Below are 23,703 nucleotides of genomic sequence, written 5' to 3' on the forward strand. Positions count from 1 at the left end.
CCTCTGAAAGTCATAAAAACTTCCTGGGTTTGTTCTCAATTATTCCTCTTATATCAAAAATCACTTAAAAAAAAAAAAAAAACAAGCAACAAAATAGATAAGAACCCCTCTACTGCCTACCTTACTCAAACCCTCTGAAATTTTAGATTCTTGAAGATCTTTTAGATCTTTAGATCAAATTTTAGATTCTTGAAGGTTACTTTTTAAAAAATGAAAACAGGTGAATACCAGTTCAGCCTTCATTATCATAAGATGCTAATGCATACTTAACTTGCCACAGGAAAGTGACTGGATGTACGCTTAAAGTCTATATTTGGAAAGGTACACTAATACACATGAATACCTACTGAGTTTCTGTAAAATTTATCATTAATGAGAGCTTTCTATGCACCAAACTGGGTTCCAAGGGTTGTCTATATTCTACATTTTAATCCTCACAAATAACTTGGTGAGGATTATTATTGTGATTTTACAGGGGAGAAAATCAATGCATTGAGGGTGGAGCTAGTTTACCAAGATCACAGAAGGAGGAATTCACGGGACTAGGAATGAAACCCAGGGCAGACCTTTAAGTATAATTCTAATGGATATTTTCTTTTTAAGATTTTATTTATTTATTTATTTGACAGAGAGACAGCGAGAGAGGGAACACAAGCGGGGCAGTGGGAGCGGGAGAAGCAGACACCCCACTGAGCAGGGAGCCTGATGTGCGGCTCGATGTGGGGCTCCATGTGGGGCTTGATCCCAGGACCCTGGGATCATGACCTGAGCCAAAGGCAGACACTTAAGGACTGAGCCACCCAGGCACCCCATTTAACAGACCTTTTTGAGCAGGCTGCCATGACACTCTTAATTCCAAAACAGAACAACAATGAAAACAAAGTCTCACCAGTGTTAAACGCAACACATATAAAACTATATTATGTAGTTAATAGTCAAAATACCTCCCAGAGTAACTGAAGGCTTTCGTATTTTCTAGAGCCATTTGTTTTTTACTATCCACCCTCGACATAAAGCAACTAATAAGTCTACAATTATTAAATTCACAAAGTAAAAATTGTACACCAATCTACCAATTAATTTTATTGAATACTAACCCAAAGACAACTGGTGATCTTAATGAGTAATAATTTCACTTGGTGTCATAAGTAAACCTCTTTATTGGAAGACTCCTTCAGAACAAAAAAATACCCACACTCTTAAATAGAAGGTTTTAGAGTAAATGGTACAAGCTATTGGCTTTATAACACTAAGACAGTATAAATCATAGAAAGTTTACCTACATATATATAAAATCAAGAAAATTAGAATTTCTTGACTATGATCAAGAAAGACATTTATACAAGTAATTGGAAAAGGTTAAAGAGAAAGTTCACTGCATAATTGTCTGTGGGGTAGCAGGGTAAGAGTTTCATTACCGGCTCTCACTACCTGTGTTATCTTAGGCAAGTCTCTTCATCTCCTAAACCTCTTTTCTCTTATTGATAAAAGCCAGTGTTCATAGCAGCATTATTCACAATAGCTAAAATGTGGAAGCCACCCACATGTCGATCAATGGATGAATGATAAGCAAAAGGTGAAATATGCATACAAAAGGAAGGAAATTCTGGCACCTGCTACAACATGAAGGGACCTTGGGACATTATGCTGAGTGAAGTAAGCCAGTCACAAAAAGACAAAGACAAATATTGTATGATTCCACTTATCTGGGGTACTTAGAGGAGTCAAAATCAGAGAAAGAATGGGGATGGCCAGGACCAGGGAATTAATGTATAATGGTTACAGAGTTTCAGTTGAGAAAGACGGAGAGTTATAGAGATGGATGGTGGTGATGGGTATTACAAATGCATTTAATACTACTGAAATATTCACTTAAAAAAAGATAAAGATGGTAAATTTTATGTTATGTGTATTTTACAATAAAAAATGGGGGAGAAGAAGTCAATGGATCAGTATAGAGAGTAAGTACAGTATTACATGGTAAAATGTTTTGTAGACATACAAGTGTGTAGTGTCTTTTCATTTTGCCTACTCATCCCACCTTTCTTCCTTCTGTAAACCGAGCTGCCTCTAATCCCAGCCGACCTCCATCTGCACGTTTGCAAGAAGAGAACATTCCTCTAACAAACAGTAGTTCAGAACCTGCGATGTGCCAAGCCATGCGATCCAGCAGTGAGCAGTAGACCAGGTCCCTGCCATCTAATGGTAATGGAAGGACAGTATAGGGAAAAGACAAAGAAACAAATGTTTTAAGTGTGGGGGGAGGTAATATCAAAGACTGGCTACTGTCTAGTGAGTAGTCAGCAAAGCCATTATGAAAAGATGACATTTGAACTGAGGCCCAAGTAACAATTAGGACTCAGAGGAAGACATGAGTGGGGGCCGTATTCTGCAAGACAGGAAGTAAACATAAATAATCGTGGTTTGTGATGAGATCAAAGAGGTAAGCAGGCACTTGTAAATAAAAGGCCATGGAAAAGAGAACAGATTTTATATTTCTATTAATGGAAAGGCATTAGAAATCTTTAAGCAAGAGAGCACCATGACTGAATTTATACCATGCAAAAATAAGGTGTCATGGAACCTGGTCTCCTGGTCACAGGGCCACAGTTCTGAGGTGGACAATGCAGTCCTCTTCCAGAACTTTTGACCTCCGGACTAGAAATGTATCAGGCCAAGCCATTTTGGAGTGGCTGAGGCCTGAGGGCACTCACTCTGTGTTCTGTCATGTGGACCAGTGAAGCAGAAGGAGCCTGCTTAGAGATGAACAGACAGGCACAGAAATGACAGAGAGTCTCTGAGAGTCCCTATGGCCTGGTCGCATTGTTCTTCTTGAGCTCTGTGAGGCCTCCCCCCAATTCCCTGCTTTAAGTTAGTTCAAGTTGGATTTCTCTCATTAGAGAATTAGATGCAATTATCATTGATGTTGTTATTGTAACTGTGGGTTACATAAAAAAGTAGCAGTCTGCATACATTGTGTATTTACATATTCTAGTAACTCTGTGGTACATTATTTAAAGAAACTAAGAACAGTGAAGCAAGGTAGCTCAAATGACAGCCCAAAGAAGTGGTAGGGCTGATTTCAAACCCACGTTTCTCTCACTACCAAGTGTCTGCCAGAACTTAGCACCACCAGCAGCTTCCATCTGTGACCCAGATCATCCTGTGGCAGGATAGGACATAACAGGCATAAGAGGAAAGGAAAACCAGCAGCAGGCAGTTAACTCTTGCTCCCAAAAGGGCCAGTGTTGAACAAGGAAGATCACTGAGTCCCTTATCTCCCAGGGTCAAAAAAATAAAAGGTAAATCTATACACAAGTATTGACTTAAACCCCAAAGCCTATGGTCCCTTCTTTCAAAAGGGTGTGTAATTGCGCAAGAGAGAAGACTTACAAAGATGGCAATTAAAAAATGAAACATACAACTGATTACCAAATTAACAGGTGCTCATAATACGTGAGGGAACTAAAAAAAAAAAAAAAAAAAGGCAAATAAATGTGAGAAGACCTCACAGCGGGCTTTCTGATAATCATGGAAGAAACCAGATGGAAGGTACCTTGAGTTGTTTAATATCAGTCTGATGTTTCAATCTTTACTCTATAAGAACAAATATTTGAAGTAAATTTACTTTACACTTTTCAAAATTGTTTCAAAACTTTCATTAAGCTAAGGAGACTAACAAACTGATTTGTCTTTTTTATTGGGTCATACATACACTTGATCCCAAATTTCAAATGTTGCATTTGTTACTACATGCTGGAAAACACTATAGAGTTGAAGTTAACAAGTAATATGTGAAATATCAACAATGGGTGTTGTTTTAATTATTTTGTACATAAATAAAGCATAAAAAATCTATTCTAGAAAAACAAGTAAGTATTGAGAGATTAGAAGTTTTACTAAGAAAGTGTCACCTAATTTCACTGAATTATAACCTTTCTTTCCTTGCTTTTTTTTTTTTTTTTCCCTGTTTCACCAGAATGGAAGTATTAGAAAAACTAAATGTTTTTTCATGGTGACTTTTTTACTAATGTCTTAAATATTAAGGGTCTTCATTGAACAAGAAATAAACTAAACAAAAACAAAAATAAGAGGACTGTGTTCCTGATTTCCAGGCAAGTTTATGACAAAGCAATTTACATGGACAAACAATGAAAAATGACCTAAGAGGCTCAGTTACGTGCTGAAGTGTCACTCTAGATGGATGTACATTTCCATTCTGCATTAGCATTTCTACATGTCGTATAAAGCAATTTTCACAAATTTTCCATTTTGTTGTTTTGCTCTTTGCAATGCATTACAAAATTAAAAAAGGATAGATAATTTAAGAAAACACAAAGTAAGTAACGACGACCTTATGGCTCATTCACAAATACCATTAAATTATCAGAGCCTGATCTAAGCCATGCCATTTTTCATTTTTTACTTTCCTCCCCATTCATTGAGTTCCCATCTCCCTCCTCCACCTCCAAACACACACACACACACACACACACACACTGAGGACACAAAGCAATGTTCCAATTACTAGAGAAACAAACTTATAATCTTCCTTGAAAGACAGCCTACAGATGAAGGGTTTATTTGTTTCAACTTTTTTTTTTTTAAATTTCAAACTTGCATAAGCTTGATTTTTTTTTTTTTTTTTTAAACTTCAAGCTGGTCAGGAATTCTTGCTGGGTAGCATGTTACAGATGATAATAATCAGTCCTTTTAAACTCTTCTAGCAGTTTTATAAAGCAACTCTTACCTTGAAGGCAATTTTGGAAGGAAATAAATACCTCTTTCATAAGACTTTGCCAGTTCTTAGTGAGAAGAGAGTTCCAAAGTTTTTATGAAAAAATATTTTGACCCTTACTTCCTTGGTTTCTTATACACAAATAATTGTTAGGTTAGGTCGCAAATATTTATCGAGCACCTACTACGTGCCAGGCATGGTTTTAATCACTATAAAATTCATCTTGAAAACAGCCACAGAAATTAATTACAGTGAGAGAAAGCATCCCTCTTTTCTTAGTTTATGAGTTGAATTCCTGGCCTCCCTATTGATAAAAGAACAATGAAGCCATTACTCTTTTTCCTTCAGGGTGTGACATTGGCTTAAAATTTTAAAAATGCCTGAAACTTAACAAACTGTCTTAAATATGCTTTTCTATAATACAACTATTATTAATCATGTTATGACTATTTTATAGCCCAGACTTAACTGATAAAGGTAACATTCATTTTTCTTGCTGCTATTGATGAAATTCCTGCTTAAGTTGAAATTTTCTTTCTCTTTGTTTTATTTGAGATATTTCATGGATTTAAAGATCTGGGGTTATACAAATGTAATGCAATCTAAGTTTTCGTTAAATTTTTATTAGCTATCACAGCAAGTTTTTCACATGTTCTATAATAAAGTATTCCTCGAGTGAAGCTGCATTTGGGGAGAACAATGATCATCCTCCCAGAGAAAACAATTCTAACATAGTATATTGTATTTGTAACATACTCATATTCTCAAGCTGCCCATCTGTCTACTGGCGGCCTCCCCCATACTTATGCACAGGCTCAAATCCCCAGTCCTAGCAAAACTCTCTCTTGTCCAGATGCTCCCCTCTGGCTACTTCCTCTCCATCATTTCTTTCCCGCCATTTTTTTTTTTTTTTAAGATTTTAGTTTTGTCCATGTGTCTATTTCCTTCACTCACCTTCACAACTTACCATACTGAAATTTGTCACCCATTCGCCCCCACTCATCTATCCAAACCACTCTTAGTAAACTCCCAGATGATCCCTCTTTGCCAGCTCCAGTGATCTGGCTTTTCCTCCCTGGCTTTTCCTCCCTCTCCATGTTGCCCTCCTCATTCGCCCTCCTGGGCTCCTTCCTCCATTCGCTCTTCCCAGACCACACTCTCTAGGACAGTGATCTTTACCCTCCACTCCTATCTCTTCATGCTTCTTGTCTGGTTTCCAACACCACTAATACACTGATGATTCGACATCTCAATCTCATCCACCACCTCCACTTGGTAGAGCTGATCTTTCTACTGGGATGCCCCATAAACATTTCAGTACTTGACAATTTTAAAGCTGAACCCATTTTTCTATTCCCTAAAGAACCTGGGAACATCTCCCCTCATTGGAAGCCTTCATCATTTTCCATTCTTATTAATCCAGCAGTTCCTAAATCAGCAGTCTCCAGGTCTGCCCCTTCCTATGTGTTCTCTAGACCAGTACTAGAGACCATTCTAAAAGACCTAGTTGAGCCTGTCATTTAGCTATCAAAAATCTGTCATTGTCCAGTTGTCACTTTCAGGAGTGAGTTTCCATATCTGTCTTTGGTAGATGAGCCCCTTCTTAGTCTTGCAAACTACCCTTTCCCTATAGGCAACTGATCTCCCCAAAGAGCACACAGTTTTCTAACCTTCAGGTTGTTCTCTCTGGAATGTGTACCCACCTTCTCCAAACTCCTAATTAATGCTTACACATACTTCAAAGCAAAACTGAAACACACTTCCAGGAAACCTTTCCTGACCATCTGGTCTAAGTCCTTTGCCCCAGAGCTTGCTCTCCGCTGCACACACACACACACACACACACACACACACACACACACACACATTTTCTTAGAATTATCCGGTTAATCTCCTATTTTCAATACTACACTGTAACCGCTACCTGGCAAGGTATATACATATATATATATTTTTTTTTTTCCTTTACAGCACAAATAGAACATATCCAGCAAATATTGGCCAAATGAACAAATCATTTTCCTGAGAACTAAACTTCACTATCAACACCAATATAATGCCATATTAATTTCAATTTATTTCAGTCCTATCTCATTTTGAAACAATGACAGAGTAAGTCAGTAGTTTCCAATTTATGAATTAATCCAATTGGATAATTTAGATATTTTGAAAGATTATATTCACTTCTGATAATATTAACCAACAATGTATCAGTAGAAAGGTATTAAAGTGGTACCCTAGGCACTATACACTACCCACATGGGCATAAAATGAATATTGGTTTCGTTGTCACAGCCTACCTCCCTTTCTGCTTACTGTCTGCCTCCCAGCCTGTCTTTGGTATTCCTGTTGTTTTGACTCTGTAAGCCCTCCATGTTGACATACACACACATCCTTACACACTCTTAGTGACTTCATGCTAGCCTTGGTCTAACCAGGGGGCATGCCTGTCCCAGTCTGATCCTGAACACTCTATCTCTTTACCACATCTATTTTATATAGGTTTCAAATAGAAAGGATGTGGGTGACCATGGCCCTTCCTCTTGATACTGAAATTTCCCAAGATAGACTACCTCAACACAACACCTGACTCTAAGTCAACAACCACTAACACATCAGTGCAAGAGACAGTAGTATATGAATATTCCATTGCTCACCAGTAACACCACGAGTGTGCCCACCTCAACTAAAACACCAAAGGCCTCTATATAGTTGTGGGAAAAAAACGCTAAGTATGAAATACTCAGAGAGCTCTAGATTTTTAAAGACTTCCATTCATTTCTTCTTTTGACATTTCTTATCTTCCCATTCACTGATGAAATCTTAGAACAGCTGTCTTGATTTTACATGTGTTTTGCTTACCTTTTCAGAGACATTCACTCAGACACAGGTAGCATTTTGGATCCTTTACAAATAGGGCATCATTATGCAAAAAAAGTTAACTTGTCATCTAAGGGGGTTGTGTAATCCCATACAGCAGTTTATGTATCCCTAGAAGCAAGTACATTAAGAAGGTCAAAGTATTATTTTCTTGCTTCAGTGTAGATGACGCAGCATAATTTTGTTTTGTGTCCTCAGCCCAGGCCAAAACAAAACAAAATAAAACAAAACAAAACCTGCTTTGGGGGAGCTTCGTCTCATTTTACACAACATGGGTTTGTTAAAAATAAATTCTTTTGAGTGTTCTTTTAATGCATGTTTTATTGGAATAGTGTTCTTCAAATCCAGATCTCGCCCTAGGCGATCACTGAGTGAGGGGGAGGATTCTGAAAAATAGCAATGCTTTGCATTCCCAAAGCTAGTCATGCAAGTCAAAGCCTGTTGGAGGTGCAGCCTGGGCGCCGCTTAATGTTCACACAGCCATCAGAGCAACTAACAGGCCTTGGTTTTTCTTAAACCTACAACAACACCAGCACACCTGGTTGTTACTCAGTTGGAGATGATATGGTATTATCTCTAGCAGTTTGAAACACGGATACCTCAATAATTAATATTTTTAAATTATTAGTGAAAGCCTCCTCAGACTGCTCACCACTCTGGACGGAATTCTTTGCCTGGCTCTGCCTTACCTTTTTACTCTCATTTACATTCCTCCCTCAATGTACTGCTTCCATACTTCTTTATTTCGAGGGTAATCATACCAAACCTTTAGAATACAGAAATTTTTCACCACAGTGATTGTGCTGGAATAGAGGACTAATTTTATTCCCATACTACAGATGAAGAAATGAGGGCCTCAGGAGTTAATATTCCTTTTTTAAAATATTTTATTTATTTATTTGAGAGAGAGAGAGCATGAGAGGGAGGAGAGTCAAAGGGAGAAGCAGACTCCCAGCTGAGCAGGGAGCCCCATGTGGGACTCCATCCTGGGAGTCCAGGAGAATGACCTAAGCCGAAGGCAGTCGCTCAACCAACTGAGCCACCCAGGCACCCAGGGGCTAATATTCTTGCACAAAGTCACCTAACTGGTAAATGGCAAAGCCAAAGTTTGGACCCAAGCCTGTCTGGCATGAGAACATCCTCTAACAACCACAAGGCAAGTGAATGTTGTCTCCCACAGAGCCTGTCCCCCACCTCGACCCTGCGGTCCTCCTCCGGCTTTGCTGCTCCCACAGACACTTGTGTGTCCCTGCGTTACGCTCATGCTTGTCACAGTTCTCCCACGAGACTCATACTACATTCGTGCTTGTGTTCCCCTGCAGATCACCTTCCTTAAGTGTAGAAACCATGTTTTATTTTTTATATAAAACAGTGAATTAGCAAATTAAATTGACTGAATAAAAACATCTTCCAACTGAAATTACCCTGTTGGAGGAACAGCTGAAATAATATGAAAATTAGGCAATCTGAACTTTATAAAGGGATTTCAGATTATACTGTGAAAATGTCATATATTTTAAGCACACATCACACATAAGTACGTAACATATGGCAATCCCCAACTTACATATAAAGAATATGATTTAGAATGCCTAGGTTTCCAATTAACTTACAAGAACATATTTTACTTCTAAGACATCAATTTATTCCTCCACCCCATTAAAAATATTGATTACTTATTGGATAAATGAATGGATGAACGAATGAATCAATGCCTTCACTGGAAGTAAAATAAACTTCTGTGGACCTCTACCCAATAAGTAAGTTGAGGATTTTAACTGAAAACCTACCATGTGCTAGGTGCTATGTCTGAAATACAGTTTTATTATTTTCATTTTATTTTTAAATTCTTAATGGTCTGTAAAATACCAACAAAAAAGTATTAAGTGAAAAATAAATAAGTATTGGCTGTAGATAGATTTTGCCTGATTAATTTTTTCCCCTTTTAATTCTAGGTACAGATTAATGGACTAACGAAAGATACGATATGATACCCATTAAAGAGTTAAAGCTTTCTCCTTTCAACTGCCTGGAACGTTTATCTATCCCCACAACAAGAATAAAATAATAGGAAGTACAGGGCAAATGCAAGGAAGACACAAAATTAAACAAAAAGAAAGATTAGAAAAATAAGACCCAGGTAAGAGAATTTAATGTGCAAAATGCAAGAGGAACACAGTGTTCCTTAAGAAAACCTACAGGGCAAAAAACCTACAGGGCAGAACTTCCACCTGATATCTGAGATTTGAATTGTTTTAATGGCTAATGAGATGACACTCTACCAGATGAGCTGATACAGAAAAGTCATTTAACGAATATTTATCGAATGCTTTCTATTATACATCAAGTAATACGAAACTGTCAAGGAAAAAAAAAAAGGAAAGTAAAACATGGCTTCTACCCTCACAGAGTTTACAGTTTAGTGGAAGAAAGAGTCATTAAATACTTATTCAAATGCCAATATAATAAAAAAAAAAATAGTAATTACCAAGACTTTTCAGTGGCAAGTAATCAATCTCACCACAAAAACTGGAATTTTCAGGTTTACGCTATTGGGAAATCCCAAGACTGTCTACACAGGGCTTTAGACTTGCATCATCCCAGTGCCATCACTGATTCAACCATCAGACATTTAAAAACAAAACAAAAACAAAACAGGAAGGGGTGAATTTGAACCTGGAGAGGAAAGCCAGGACCTGATTACTGATAGGCCTTGACTGTTTCCTTTGACTAAAAGGGAAGGGTTAATTGACCTGATGTCCATGACACAGGGGCATTATCAGCAGCCACCTGAACACATGCTGAACTGTCTTGGGGAAGCATGACACTATGACAGAAGGCCCAGGAGAACATCATAAAAGTCAGAGCAAGGATGGTCCCAAACACCGGTAAGGTGCTGTTTCCAACCGCAGGGGGTGAGAGATACTCAGCAAATAATACCAGTTGTTCATATCAGAAAACAAGTATGGACCAGAGAAAGAATTTTATGTTTCTAGTAAAACAATAAATAGACAAGGGTAATAAAAATGTGCCTGAAGAGTAGCAAATATAAGTTGTAGAGCACACAGAGGACGCCGACCTGAACGCAGGTCAACTCCAGCAATTGGGTCACATTCAGGGCTTTGAAAGGTGGCGACTCACACTCTCGAGTGCAGAATTAAGAGATGCTTTAGACTCTTCTGTAGAAAAAACTATTTAAAAGTCTTTCCAATGATTTGTATCTGGAATCCTTTTAATATCTCATCTTAGAGACTATTTCCCAAGTTGCATCTTTAGCTTTGAGAGAACTGGAAATTATGCAAATTATGAAAATAGCACGGTTCAATTAATTGTTATTTCATTGTTTATCCATATGTCCTTTTAAACTATGGAAGAAGCAAATGAACCAATTTTAATATTTTTTCAGACAATTCAAGTTGCTGGTTTATAAATCATTGAATAATTAATTAATAAGTATAATTAATGAAAGTATGATCATTTAAGTTTCTGTTCTTCCTAGCTTAGTAAATGACCTGATCATCCCTAAACCATTATTTCTAAATGAACTCTCAATTCTTCATAAAATCATGAAAATTCCCTTACTCCGCACTCACTCAATCTCTGGCTTGCCTATATATCTGACTCATTGGGATTTAAATATGAGTCATCATGTCAAATTATGATGTAAAAATTCTGCTCCAAGAAATATGTAGAAATTAGATACACAGTTCTTTGCCCAAATAATAAATTTGAATACTGTGTATCATACAAGTGGAACACTAACAACAAGATTCTTTTGTTGAACAAATTTTCAAAGAGGACTTCTATTCTTGAAGCTAGTGATTCAGTGGTGATCAGTCACACACGGCCTCTAACCTTGGGCAGCTCACATGACTATACCTCCAGTGATGAGAAGTGATACGACGAGGACATTCAGAGTGCACTTTGGTGAGACAGTTGTCTAGAACTTGGAGCTGCCAAACACACACTCAAAACATTATTCAATATGCCAAAAATCAAATCTAAGCTGAGACCTGAAGGACAAATAGTCAGAGAGAGGAGGAAAGCGTGCTCCAAGAAGAAGGAGTGGTGTGTGCAGTTTCAGAGGGAGAGAGTGTGTGCTCAGGAAATGAGAGAACAGGTGGGAGGAAGTGATGGGTTTGAATCCAGGGAGGCAAGCCAGGACAAAATTACTGAAGGCCTTGACTTTAGGGTGAGAGCAAAAGGAAGGCAGGAAACATTTTCAAGAGAGGGGTGACATAACTAGATTTACATTCTAGAAAGATCTTTCAGGCTGTGGAATGAAGAATGGCTTCCAGCAGGACAATTTTGGAGGCAAGGTATGAATCTATTGAAGTAAAGTGGGCTAGAAAAAAATGGTGGCCTGCCAGAGCCAGAATAATGGAATAAGGGATGGAGAAAAGCAGTCTGGAGTCAGACATCAGTGCTTGGTTTTAAAAAATTGGCTTCTTATTGGCTGTGCCTATTTTACAAACCTCTCTCCTAAAAACAGCTTGACAAAACTCACATTGCACAAGCCTGGCTTCCTGCATAAAGCTGTTTTGCAATGTCCAGACAACGAGACTATAATCTGCAGAATGACTTTGAATCATGCTTGTTTTTAAAAATATCTAAAATGAACAACAGATGTTAAAAAGATAATGAAGGCTAAATAACAAAGAAATAAAACAGACTGCCTGGCTTGTCAGTTTATTCCTGATTAAAAAATATCCAGATGAGTACACATGAGTGCAGAGCAATAGCCCGTCAGAAACTGTGTGGAGGAAGAGATGAGGTTAGGATTTGCAACTCAAGCAAATTATAACCCTTTAATTTATACATGCTTGTAGTCTAAAGAAAATCATAAATCTATTACCTTTAAATGGTAGTAATTTGTAAAGTGTACTTTCTTTCGGTATAAATCTCCCATGAAATTGATACTAATTGGCTAAAGAGCAAACATTAAGGAGAATCCTAAATCCAGGGGCTTTTACCATTCTCACCAGAGCTATCTCTTTTCTTTTCTTTTTTTTTTAAGGTTTTATTTATGTGAGAGTGTGTGTGTGTGTCTGTCTGTCTGTATGTGTGTGTGTGTGAGAGAGAGAGAGAGAGAGAGAGAGAGAAAGCACAAGTGGGATGGGCAGAAGCAGAGGGAGAAGCAGACTCCCCGCTGAGCAGGAAGCCCGCTGCGAACTCCATCCCTGGACGGTGAGATCATTATCTGAGCCAAAGGCAGGCACTTAACCAACGGAGCCACCCAGGCGCCCCACCTGAGCTGTTTCTTATGAAGGAGCAAACCTACAGTCTTGCCTGGAACTGCTGTGCTGGTGCAGAGAGGGTCACTAAAAGGGGCACTGTACAAGTGTCACCATTTCCATGTATTATTTGCCTAGTCCTCACCCTTCATTTGTAGTAGTTTCCAAGGAGTTAGGAAAGCACATTCTTCCCCTCCACTGAGTTACTCATTTTAGTTAACCTATGGTTTCCACCTGTATTTCCTAAGAAACAACTATAGATGTACCTTTAGTTTCATGATGTGATCAGGAAAACACCACTAGTTCTCAATCTAAGAACATTATTTCAACTCAAAAAGATCACTGCCAAACAGTCACTATTAACAGTTTGTCATGAAATGCCATGGTACTTGCTCCGGCTTTTAGATGCTATTGGAAAGAAATTACATCGTCTCCAAGGTGTTTAGAAATTGAAATCTTTACTAAATGACCCTGAGATTTAATGTGACTTCAATGTCCAACAGAGTTTTTAGTGAAACCTAGAAAGTTTAAACAGATAATGGAAAAGCAAAGAGTCTTCTAGAATAGCCAGGACACTTCTGAAGATCAAAAACAAGGAGGACAGGTTTGTCCGACCAGATATACTTATTATAAAGCAAAAGTAATTAAGATTGTGTGATAGCCAAATAGTGATAGTTATCAGGGTTTCCTCCCCACACCACTCCTCTCCTCCTCCGCTCCACCCCCCCCCCACCCCTAACCTTTATCTTTGAAGTCCTTAATCTTGGAAGAACTATCAGGGCTTGTCCTAGGCATTATCTTTCATAGTAGAACATCCATAAGCCCGATAACCCATGAATCCTGTCTTTAAATATAAGTGGAATAGCCCCTGCATAGGAACATGAAGACACATTGTAAGGAAATGGACAGCATGAGTATTCAAAACTGCACTGATTGAATAACTACACTGACTGATGGAAGACGGATAAATCATTTGTGGGGAAAATAACTGGAAAGCGATGAGGCAACTGTGGAAAAATTAGGACCAACACAAGTATATGTAATACCTGTGTACAAAACAGCAAGTGATGTTATTATTATATTAAAGTGGTGAATTATTACACAATTCAGTCCCAACCAAAAGTGTTTTGTGACACATTCATCAGTATTATGCAAGACTTGCCATATTAAGAAACATTACCGCAATACTCTAATATAGGAAATAGTTTTACATGTACTTTAGGTCAAATTAAATGCTTTCATAAAATTCATTAATTTGAATGGGAGAAATTTAATTTGAATAAAAGACATTTTTAAAACTATGCAAAATTTTAAACTCCAATTTACAAATCAAAACAGATGCAAATATACATCACCCAAGATATAGGGTATCCTAAGATGTTAATTAAGCTATGAAAATAAAACACCAAGCAATATCTTTTTAAATATAGCAAGAATGCCTTCAAGCTAATGTGAAATGCCATTTTTTTAAAACTAGAAGTCAACTTTATTTTTATAGAGCATCCAGAATTGTCAAATAGGTATAAATACTCTTGAAATTTGTGTCATGTAAACAAAAAAACCTCAAATGATCCTCTTTAGTCCCACTCCAAACAAACAAGTATCAAAGAACAAAAATGCAAATACATAGTGATATGTCTCTTCGTTCAACTTTCGTTTCTTAGTTTTTCATAGTTCAATTGTGAACATATAGTACACTTTATCTAATTTTCAATGTGAAACTATGGACTAGCAAAATAATTGAGGTGTTTTTTGTTTGTTTGTTTTTTTAATCAAATGTTCAGGACAGGATTCCTTCAAATAGCAATCCATTTGCACCAAGAATATGATTTCAGGATATCAAAAATCATTCCACATATGTTTTTTCAGGACTATCTTGCAATGCAGACTACAGTGATATGCTGAAGGAAACGGAGAGCAGAAGAAGGGGAAGGTACAGTCAAAATAATCAGGTATAATACCAGACTTGCTCCCTGTTATGCCTGCAGTAATTTCAGTGGGCTGTTTTGACCGAACAAATGAATAAAAATACACCAGTTAAGCAATCAGATCTGTTGTGTCAGTGATAGCTACTGTCTATATTTGTTTCTGGAGAGAGTTAAGCAAATATGCATAATCGAAATACAACCTAGTAGACTATTTCACATCTTGAAAGTCATTATTATTTGTGAATTTCATATTCTAAAGTGATAAACTCTGCTTATCTTGCTTCTCTTTTAGGGTTTAGAGAAATAAGTATTTTATTGGATGTTGAGATCATGGTTTCAGAGATAAAAAGCTGGCAGCTGTGTACAGAGAACACAGACACAATTAGCAAGTGTGTTACCCAAAACCACTACCTTAAAAAACGTCATTGCAAGCTGAATGTACCATATTCCAACTGGACCAAAGAAAATATGATCCTGATCGAAATAAACTAGGGTATACTTACCAAGCCTTGTGCTTAAAGAAAATGCGTCGGCTTTATTTACACTTCTGCCATCAATGAACACCTCAGGAGTATGTAGAAAAGTGGCTTTTAAAAATTCTGATTTTTATGCAGTTTATCCACAGGGCAAACTCTTTACATTCACTATATTCTCAAAGCCTCAATGAGCTAACAAGCACCTTACCTACAGGATGAGACTTTGAGCAATATGATTCTACAAAAATTTTCCAATTGGTTAGTGAAAAACAGCAGATGAGGAAAGGGAGAAACCAAGCAAAAAGACTCCAGAAAAGTAGAAGGGAAGTCTGCAACCCTTGCCTTTATGACCCTCTCAATAAAACCGCAGGCCGCTCTCTACTAGACATCTGAAGCAGTAACAGTGACCATCACAGATTTTAATTTAGAAAAGGAAGAGAGCTACTAGTGCTTACATCTGTTTGGATGACCTCTGGAGGAAGGGATTAAAACTCTGGCTTTCAAGGAAGGCCACAGAATTTCCAATTTCATATTCGTATCTGCAATCTTTAACAGGCTACCCAAATTCCAGACAGGTCCCTGACAAGACCTCAAATTCTGTATAAATACCCAAATCGGTACCACTATTCCACATCTCACCACCTTCTTAATTAAAGAGGGCAAAATGAAAAAGATCCAGAGAACAAATACAAAATGAGCTCAAAGTCCAGTTGTAACACAATGTGGAATTTTTACTACATAATTTACTATATAATTTATAAATTACTATATATAATACTATATGTTTACTATAGAATATCTAATATATTGGGTTCTTCCCTCAGATATTATTGTGTTCATCTGACCAAGTAATATGTGTCACAATAAATACTGGCAGAAACTGTCTTGATAAAAGTATCCCTACTTAGTCTGTCATTCTTCAGTAACTTCCTCAGTTGAACAGAACCATTGTTTGGATGATAGTGAGGGGAGACATTCTGTGTGAACCTTAGTGAAGAAAAAAGACTTCTCAGAGCACAATACTATGAAGACATAATTAAAGCTTTGAGAAAATGTGCTTAGAGTAAAGGCAAAGGACTGGAATTAGATTAAAAGAAAGCTGAGAAGCAACAATCATATATAACCTTATGTATTACACTGATCACTCTTTGTTTACTTACTTCCCATCTCTAAAACAAGTACAAGACAAGATTTTAAGTGAGGGAAGTTAGGCAAAAATAAATGAGCGGGAAAGAGAAGATGAAGCCCCAAGTAAGCTAGTCCACAAAAAAAAAGGGGGGGGTGGGGAACGACCAGAAGGTTTATACACTTGTTGGATGTGGGCTACAAATTGTGCTCTGAGCTTTCAAGAAATCAAATTTAAGAGGTAATGCATCTGATCACTACTCACAATATCCAGAAGGAAACAACAAATTCATTGAGAATAACAACTCTATTAATATAGAAGATTTCTCTCTTTCTCTTTCCTTTTGCCCTCACTACTCAGGGAGCAGACGCTGTGAAATACATTGCATAGTACCACAAATTCCACCCCCCAAACAGCCACCATAACAAATTTTATGAGACTGCTTTCAGCTTTTTTTAACTTTTTTTTAAAGCCTTTTAGGAATTTCAGTGCAGGTTGATGGTATGAGGCCTGAGCACAAATCAATTCAAAAGTAATTTCACAAAGAACTAAAATGGTTTGAACTATTTAATAGTGTTAATCTCCACTGAAAACAATCACCTATATCGATATATATATATACACATACACATGTATGAATATATACATATGCATTTTTATATTTACATATGTAAATATATGTATATGCATTTCCATATATACACACACACACACATCTATACACACATATATATAAACACTAAAGCTGTACTCATTATCTCACAAGTGAATAACAATTTCAATACTTTGAAAATAATTTCCACCCACATTCCATCCCATACACACACACACACACACACACACACACACACACACACACTGTACTTTAAGGTGTTAGATTAAGAACATGAGTAAAAATTCATTCAGAAACCAGAAATATAGTTGGGGTACAGAACGAACTTGTTAAAAGTTCTATCTATTAATAGAAGCTTTAAGGTAAGTACTACCTACCAGAAGCATTATGACAGTTCAGCAGATCTCTGGAATCTACTCTCTTGTTTTAAACAATTAATTCTGTGAAACCTGTCTATATATTCATTTCCAACTGACTAATGGAAAAAGTCATAAATAGGGTAAAAAGAATATTTTTAAAAGTCTCCCAAGGTGACATTCAAGGCAACAGTCCAGCTTGAACTATAATTCCATTCGGTTCAGTCAGTCCAACAGCTGACTGAGCATTGCATGCATGCCTCTGTGGTAGACGCCACAGGCAGTTCAGAAATGAATGACAATGGACCCTGACCTCAAGAACATGATATATGGTCCAAAGAAGTATATGAAAGAGATGCAGAAATGGGAAGGGGGAAGAAAAACAACAATAACAACTCCTCTTACTCTAGGAGGCAGAGTCAAACAAGTGCCCTTAAAAAGGCAGAGTTTTCTCTGGAGGGTTCTAGCTGTTAGGTGAGATAAGCCTGTAAGGAAAAGTAAGATGGACAGAAGGAGATGGACTAGGGAAGGACTAGTACACGTCATAAACGCTCAGGGAACATCAAGGGACCTCAATGAGAGGGTTCAAAAACAGGGAGAGACAGAAGTGAAACAGTAGGTCTAGGCCACATGATCTCGAAGATCATGGTGAGGAAACTGTATTTAATGTGGTAGGAAACATCTCGAGACTGCACACTCATGATCACAGCTGTGGATCAATTCATTAATCTTGATAAACATACAGCTTCTACAATAGGAAATATCTTTTAGGAAGCAAAAACCGGACCAAACTAATGAATCCATGTTGTCTATATCTTTGCAGGAAACTATCTTGTAGAGAAGAAACATGTTTGGAGCAAATTAGTATCTTCTATTACTAAGTTTTACTCAAGTACATTCTACTTGATAAAAACCTGTTTCTGAAGATCGGACTTAACAAATGCATACACTGTCCTGCTGAAAATAATTTTAAGTCCCAATGCAGCCAAAAACTAAAGATCTTACCCAACCTTGGGCTTCAACTTGGATCTATTCTCTAGAGGAAAAAGACTCTCACATTTTGTGTTTTAAAAATTTTTGCATGCAATCATGAGTCATTGATTGATTAAAAATCAACCTGCTTTTAGTCCATTAATCTGACCCACATATACTTTATAGAGAATATTCAGTTCTGCTATAATTTTCTGTTCTAGGTATATATGCAAACAGAAAATTTATACTAATGACAGTATGTCTCAACAGAGATACTCTCATAACTCCAAAAGTTAGTAATATTTCAAACTAAGTCTTTTAACTTCAATGAAAGCTGAAAACAATGGAAAAATGTCCCAACAGATAAACAACTAAAATAAATATGAATGACCTGCTAAAAGTAAAGTATTTCTCTCTAGTACATAGTAATATTAGAAAGTTAAAATAGTGGGAATTCCATGAAATCCAAAATGATCTTTGCTCTCTCTATAGCAGTCCTGAACTTCTCCGTTGCATTAAGATACATTTAAGAGTAATAACCAGGCCAAAACAACTCTGTAATTTTAGGCTTTTTGTCCTCATTTAAATTTTAGAATTCTTTGAGACGCTAATACATCCTTCTCCTTTGACACTGTTATTAAGTCTAGTAACAGTCAATCTTTCAATCAATTTAGGATATAAAATGAATGTCTAACAACACAGAGATGAAATCAGATTATAGAATTTAGGATTATTCTAAGTTTATTTTTCTCTAAACATTGGGTGTTGAGAAAAACTAGTATGGCAAATACTTCTAAGGTATATATAGATTACATTCAATCTCAAAAATAAATTCATTACATGATAATGAAATTTTAATCATAAAGGAAATATTTTAAAGCTACATTCTTGAGAATTCCACAATAATTTGTTAAAAATCTCCAACAGCGATGCAAAAAAGGTTATTCGGTTTTTTCTACTATACAAGTACACCACAAGAAAGTATTTGAAGTATAGACCTTTACATAACAGGAGGTGCTATATAAATACTGAATGAATGGTTATTTTCAATTAACATGGGAAATAAATACTCATTATTACAAACTGCCACTCATTAACTTGAAATATCAAAAAATATTGCACATAAGAAAAACAAAGTATTCAAGATCATTAATCTGAGACATTTGGGAAAGAATGGGAAGAACAGGAGAAAATAGCAGTTTCTCTGCCCTCTGGTGGCAATAAAATCAACTGCAGCATTTTTTTTTAATATTTTTATTTTTTTTTATTTGACAGAGAGAGATCACAAGCAGGCAGAGAGGCAGACAGAGAGAGAGAGAGAGGAGAAAGCAGGCTTCCTGCCAAGCAGAGAGCCCGGTGCGGGACTCGATCCCAGGACCCTGAGATCATGACCTGAGCAGAAGGCAGAGGCTTATTAACCCACTGAGCCACCCATGCGCCCCAACTGCAGCATTTCTAAAGTAATGCATAATTAAATGCCCTGTTATGAAATCAGTTTTTTTCTCCCTGTGCCAAAATGTCTGTGATAAAATTCCTGGTTGCTACATGACAAATTTCAAGGCATCTGGACTTTTTAAAATTTCCTCATTTTGAACTTTTACCTAGACTATTTACAAAGGAAGCTGTTTTTTTTTCTTCTATTTGTTTGCTATATTTTATATATTCAATAGGCTAACCATTTAACTCCAAGATTATTCAACTACATGTAGACTGACATCCAGTAAAGAAGCTACTTCAGTTTGCAATAAATCTGTAAAACATTTACCGAGAAATTTAAAACAATTCATTTTTTTCCTCAATCCTATAAATATATGGGTTTCTAGAGTAATTTTCCACCACAGATACTAGTTTATAATTAGTCTGTAACACCTGTACATTTATGTTGAGCAATTTTTAGGCATTTTCTAATCCACAAAGCTTTTAATTATCTGGTCGATTTTAGAATGAATCTTTACTTCATCCTCAAATTGAGAAATTAGAATACAAAATGTATTGTAAACATGTTCTTTTCTCAGTAACACATTGTTAATGAAAGAAGCTCAGAAAAAAAATATTTGCTGACCTTTATTTTATTTTTTACTGTAAATGCATTATTTACTTCCAGTGCCAAAGAAGTTTTCAAATAAACAACTTGGGATGCATTTACGCACACACATCTCTCTAATGTCCTTTGGGATGAAGTAAATTGTTTTCCTTAAGCATCTACTTATTCCATGAATGTGGCTATGCCATATCAATATCATAAGGTGAAAGTCTTATTTTTTAAGCCAATAAAATGTATCAGAGAAATAAACAAGAAAGAATAATCTACTGATATGATACCTAGTAAGCAACAACCTATGTCCATTTATGCAGAACAAAATTGCACGTGACAAAGACAAATCAGTATCAAAAATAGTGGAGTTCTAAGGTGTTTCACAGTTTTAAAAGTGTGGTCATCATGTTGCCCCCTCCTCCCAAGCCACATACCCCTCCAATCATGAATTGGACAACAGAGTCAGAATCTGTGCCTTCTCTATAAGAATTTACACCAGGGGCAGAGACAGTGTTTTGGTAGATTTCTAGGTCTTGGATTGGTAAACTTCATTCAAATACTTTCTCCAAGATTCACCTCACCTGGAATCCCCAGGCAACCTCAGTAGGCTTCCATCTGCAACTTTCATGTTTGACATTTGTGGACACCTGTATACTTTCTGAGGAAGCACTTAACCACCACCGCAACCCCCGTCTTCAGAATTAAAACAAAACCTTGATTATTCTAATATGAAAGTTTTTGTTTCTTTTTTTTTTTTTTTCCTCCCAGTGTTTTCGTTCATTTCACCTCCTCTGGAAGTCTAACCTGAGTTCACAAATTTCTGTCAAGGTCTCTCTCTCTCTGTTTCTTCCTTTCTTTCTGAGGGGCAGAAACGGTGAGGAGGAACCCAATTCTCAGTGGCCAGTGTCGCGGGAAGCACCAGGACCTCGGCTCAGCAGCACCTAGCCTAAGAGCGGGCCGTGGGTGGAGGGCTGCTCCGCGGGCTCCGCGCTGGCCCCGGGGGCGCGGCTCCCGGCTGGACGCGCACCTGGCTGGCATCCGCCTGAGCAGGAGACACTACCACTGGGAAGATGCAAAGACCAGGTCTCCGCTTGGGGGCAACGCCAGGGCACTTGGACGAACCCCCGGCACGTTCAGGCCTGTCTGAGAAGCCGGACCGCGGAGGACAATGGGGGATAGGGATTGGTCTCCAGAGGCGCTCCCGTCCCACTTCTGCCCCCTCCACCCCTCCTCTGCGCCCCACCACACCTACCCCGCCCCACTTGCAGAGCCCGTTTAGCCCAGACAGCGAAAGGGAGCTAAGGCGGGGATAGCCTAGGGAAGAAAGGACTCGCCACAGTAAATTTTTCTCCAGCTGGTGGGGGGGGGGGGGGGGCTGCAATACCAGGCTGCCACGATGTCCCCCACCCACAGCCCCCATCACGCACTGGCTTAGTTTGTAGCGGCAGCAGGGAAGCAGGAGGAGCCGGAGGGGAGACTGCCCAGGGATGCCAGTTCCCGAGAGAGGTTATCTACAGAAGGAGGTTTGCTCTTACACACCAGAGCCCTCTCTGTGCGACTTGGCGAGACGGTACCACCCCCTGTCGCTCAGGTGAAGGAAACCTGAAATGCTCAAGAAAACCCCCAGTCCCCTTCTCTAACCATTCTTTTCCCCATTCAGAAAGTCCAAGTTTACCCGAAAACCAATTGCAATAACTTTCCCAAGGGCAGACAGATAAAGTGGGGGGTGGGTTGAGAATGGGGGGGGGGGGGCGTTAGCGAGGTCTTCAGTGGCTCACAAAATCAACAAGCAAAAGTGCATCTTACCATTGATTTGGTTTCCAGGCTCCCCTTCAGTGAACTGAAACTGGTCCATTAAAAAGTGGCAAAGTAACACAACTCCTGCAGCGGCCAGGTCTGCCCTCGGGAACCTCGCCATGCCGCCTCCGCGACCTCCCTCCCCCTCCCGCCAGTCCTTCCTCGGCGCCGTGTGCTCGGGGGCTCCGGGTAGGAATGGGGACGGTGGGGACGACGGGCAAAGCTCTGCGGACCGGTCTTGGCTGAACCTGGAGCCTTTGTAAATTTCGATGGGATTTCACACTCAGGAGCTGGGAAGAGGAAGAAGGGAGAGCGAGGGGGGTGCAGTTCTCTCTGGACCTCCGGGTCTCTCTTCGCAACTTGCCACAACACTCGCTGCCCTCACCCCAGACACAGGACAGCAACTGCGGGGAGGAAAGGCCACTTGCAGCCGGGTCTCGCAAACTCTCGGTTCCGCACAGGCAGCGCCACCCGGGTCCCTGGAGACAGTGACTTTCGAGCCCCCGCGATACGCTCCACTGGGTTCAAAACAGATCTAATTCCACAGCCAGCGCGGCTGCCTTCTCCAAATCCAAGAGGGCTGTCGGCTCAGAAGGAACTTTCCCCAATGTTGGGACTGCCCCCGCGGGAGGTTTGGGTTTGCGGGAAGGGGGTTAATGTGGGCTGGCGAAACCCCTCCGACAAGTTTTTCTTCTTTTCTTCGCCCGACGCAGGGCGCGCGTCCTTTCTCGCAGCCGGAGGGATGGGCAGCCCTAAAGAGCTGAGCCCAGGGAAGGCTAGGGCTGCAGCAATCTGAGGTCCGGAGCCGGGGGGCGGGGGGGGGGGGTGTGTGTTTTTAAAAAAGAAAAGGAATAGGGGGGGAGGAAGAAGAAAGAAATGGGGGGCGGGGGGAGTCAGGCCAAAACCTATCGGGAAAGGGTTCCTCCTGGCTTAGGAGGAGGTGGCCACAAGCCTCGCCGAGCCCGGGGAGTTTGGTGGCGGAGGAGGCGCCACCGCTGCGGAGCTCCCCCGCGCTTCTGCTCTACACTTTGGGGAGGGAAGGCAGTTCGCAATTTGCCAGATCTGCCGCTGCACCCTCCTCTCTCCTCCCTCCCCCTCGCTCCTTCAGGCTTCCCCCACCTTCCTCCCCGAAACCGGCAGCTAGCACCGACCTGTCCAATGGCTGCACTTTCCTCGGAGCTGGCAGCGGAATCGCTGAGAGATTAAGCCGGAGGAGCAAATCAAGGGGGAGTGAGAGGGCAACTCCAGCCCGGCGCGCCCCCAGCAGCCGGCTGGCCAGAGAGTCGGGAGAGGAGGCGAGGAAGGCGACTAGGAGGGGAGCGCCGGGCTGCACCTCCGCGCCGCCGGCGCGCCATCCTGCACCCAGCTCTTGGCCTTTGCAGCCCCGCCCGCGGTGCCTTCTCCCACCTGGCCCCCCAGGCCGCCTTCGCGCACGGCTCCGGGAGAATCGTGGCCCCGCACCATACTTAAAAGATGCCAGCGGCTGGCGGGGTCTTCCTGGGCGCTAAAGGGTTAATTACAGTTCGCCATTCCCGGGAGGGCTCGTGT

At 39.5% G+C, this 23,703-nt stretch overlaps 1 protein-coding gene across 2 annotated transcripts in view; it reads right to left on the reverse strand.

The window, feature by feature from the left end:
* LOC111155565 (plexin domain containing 2) overlaps nucleotides 1–23,011 on the reverse strand; it is a 462,074-nt gene extending 439,063 nt beyond the window's left edge. The window contains exon 1 of one of the 2 annotated variants that reach the window (XM_022515805.1): nucleotides 22,165–23,011. In XM_022515805.1, the coding sequence (XP_022371513.1) occupies nucleotides 22,165–22,276 (112 nt within the window). In that variant the 5' untranslated portion in view covers nucleotides 22,277–23,011. The remainder of the gene's footprint in view (nucleotides 1–22,164) is intronic. The other variant, XM_022515806.1, reaches the window with a different exon arrangement.
* Between the last annotated feature and the right edge of the window lie 692 nt (nucleotides 23,012–23,703).

The sequence above is a fragment of the Enhydra lutris genome, unplaced genomic scaffold (genome assembly GCF_002288905.1).
Source record: "Enhydra lutris kenyoni isolate GAN:26980312 unplaced genomic scaffold, ASM228890v2 scaffoldscaffold42, whole genome shotgun sequence".
NCBI classification, from domain to species: Eukaryota; Metazoa; Chordata; class Mammalia; order Carnivora; family Mustelidae; genus Enhydra; species Enhydra lutris.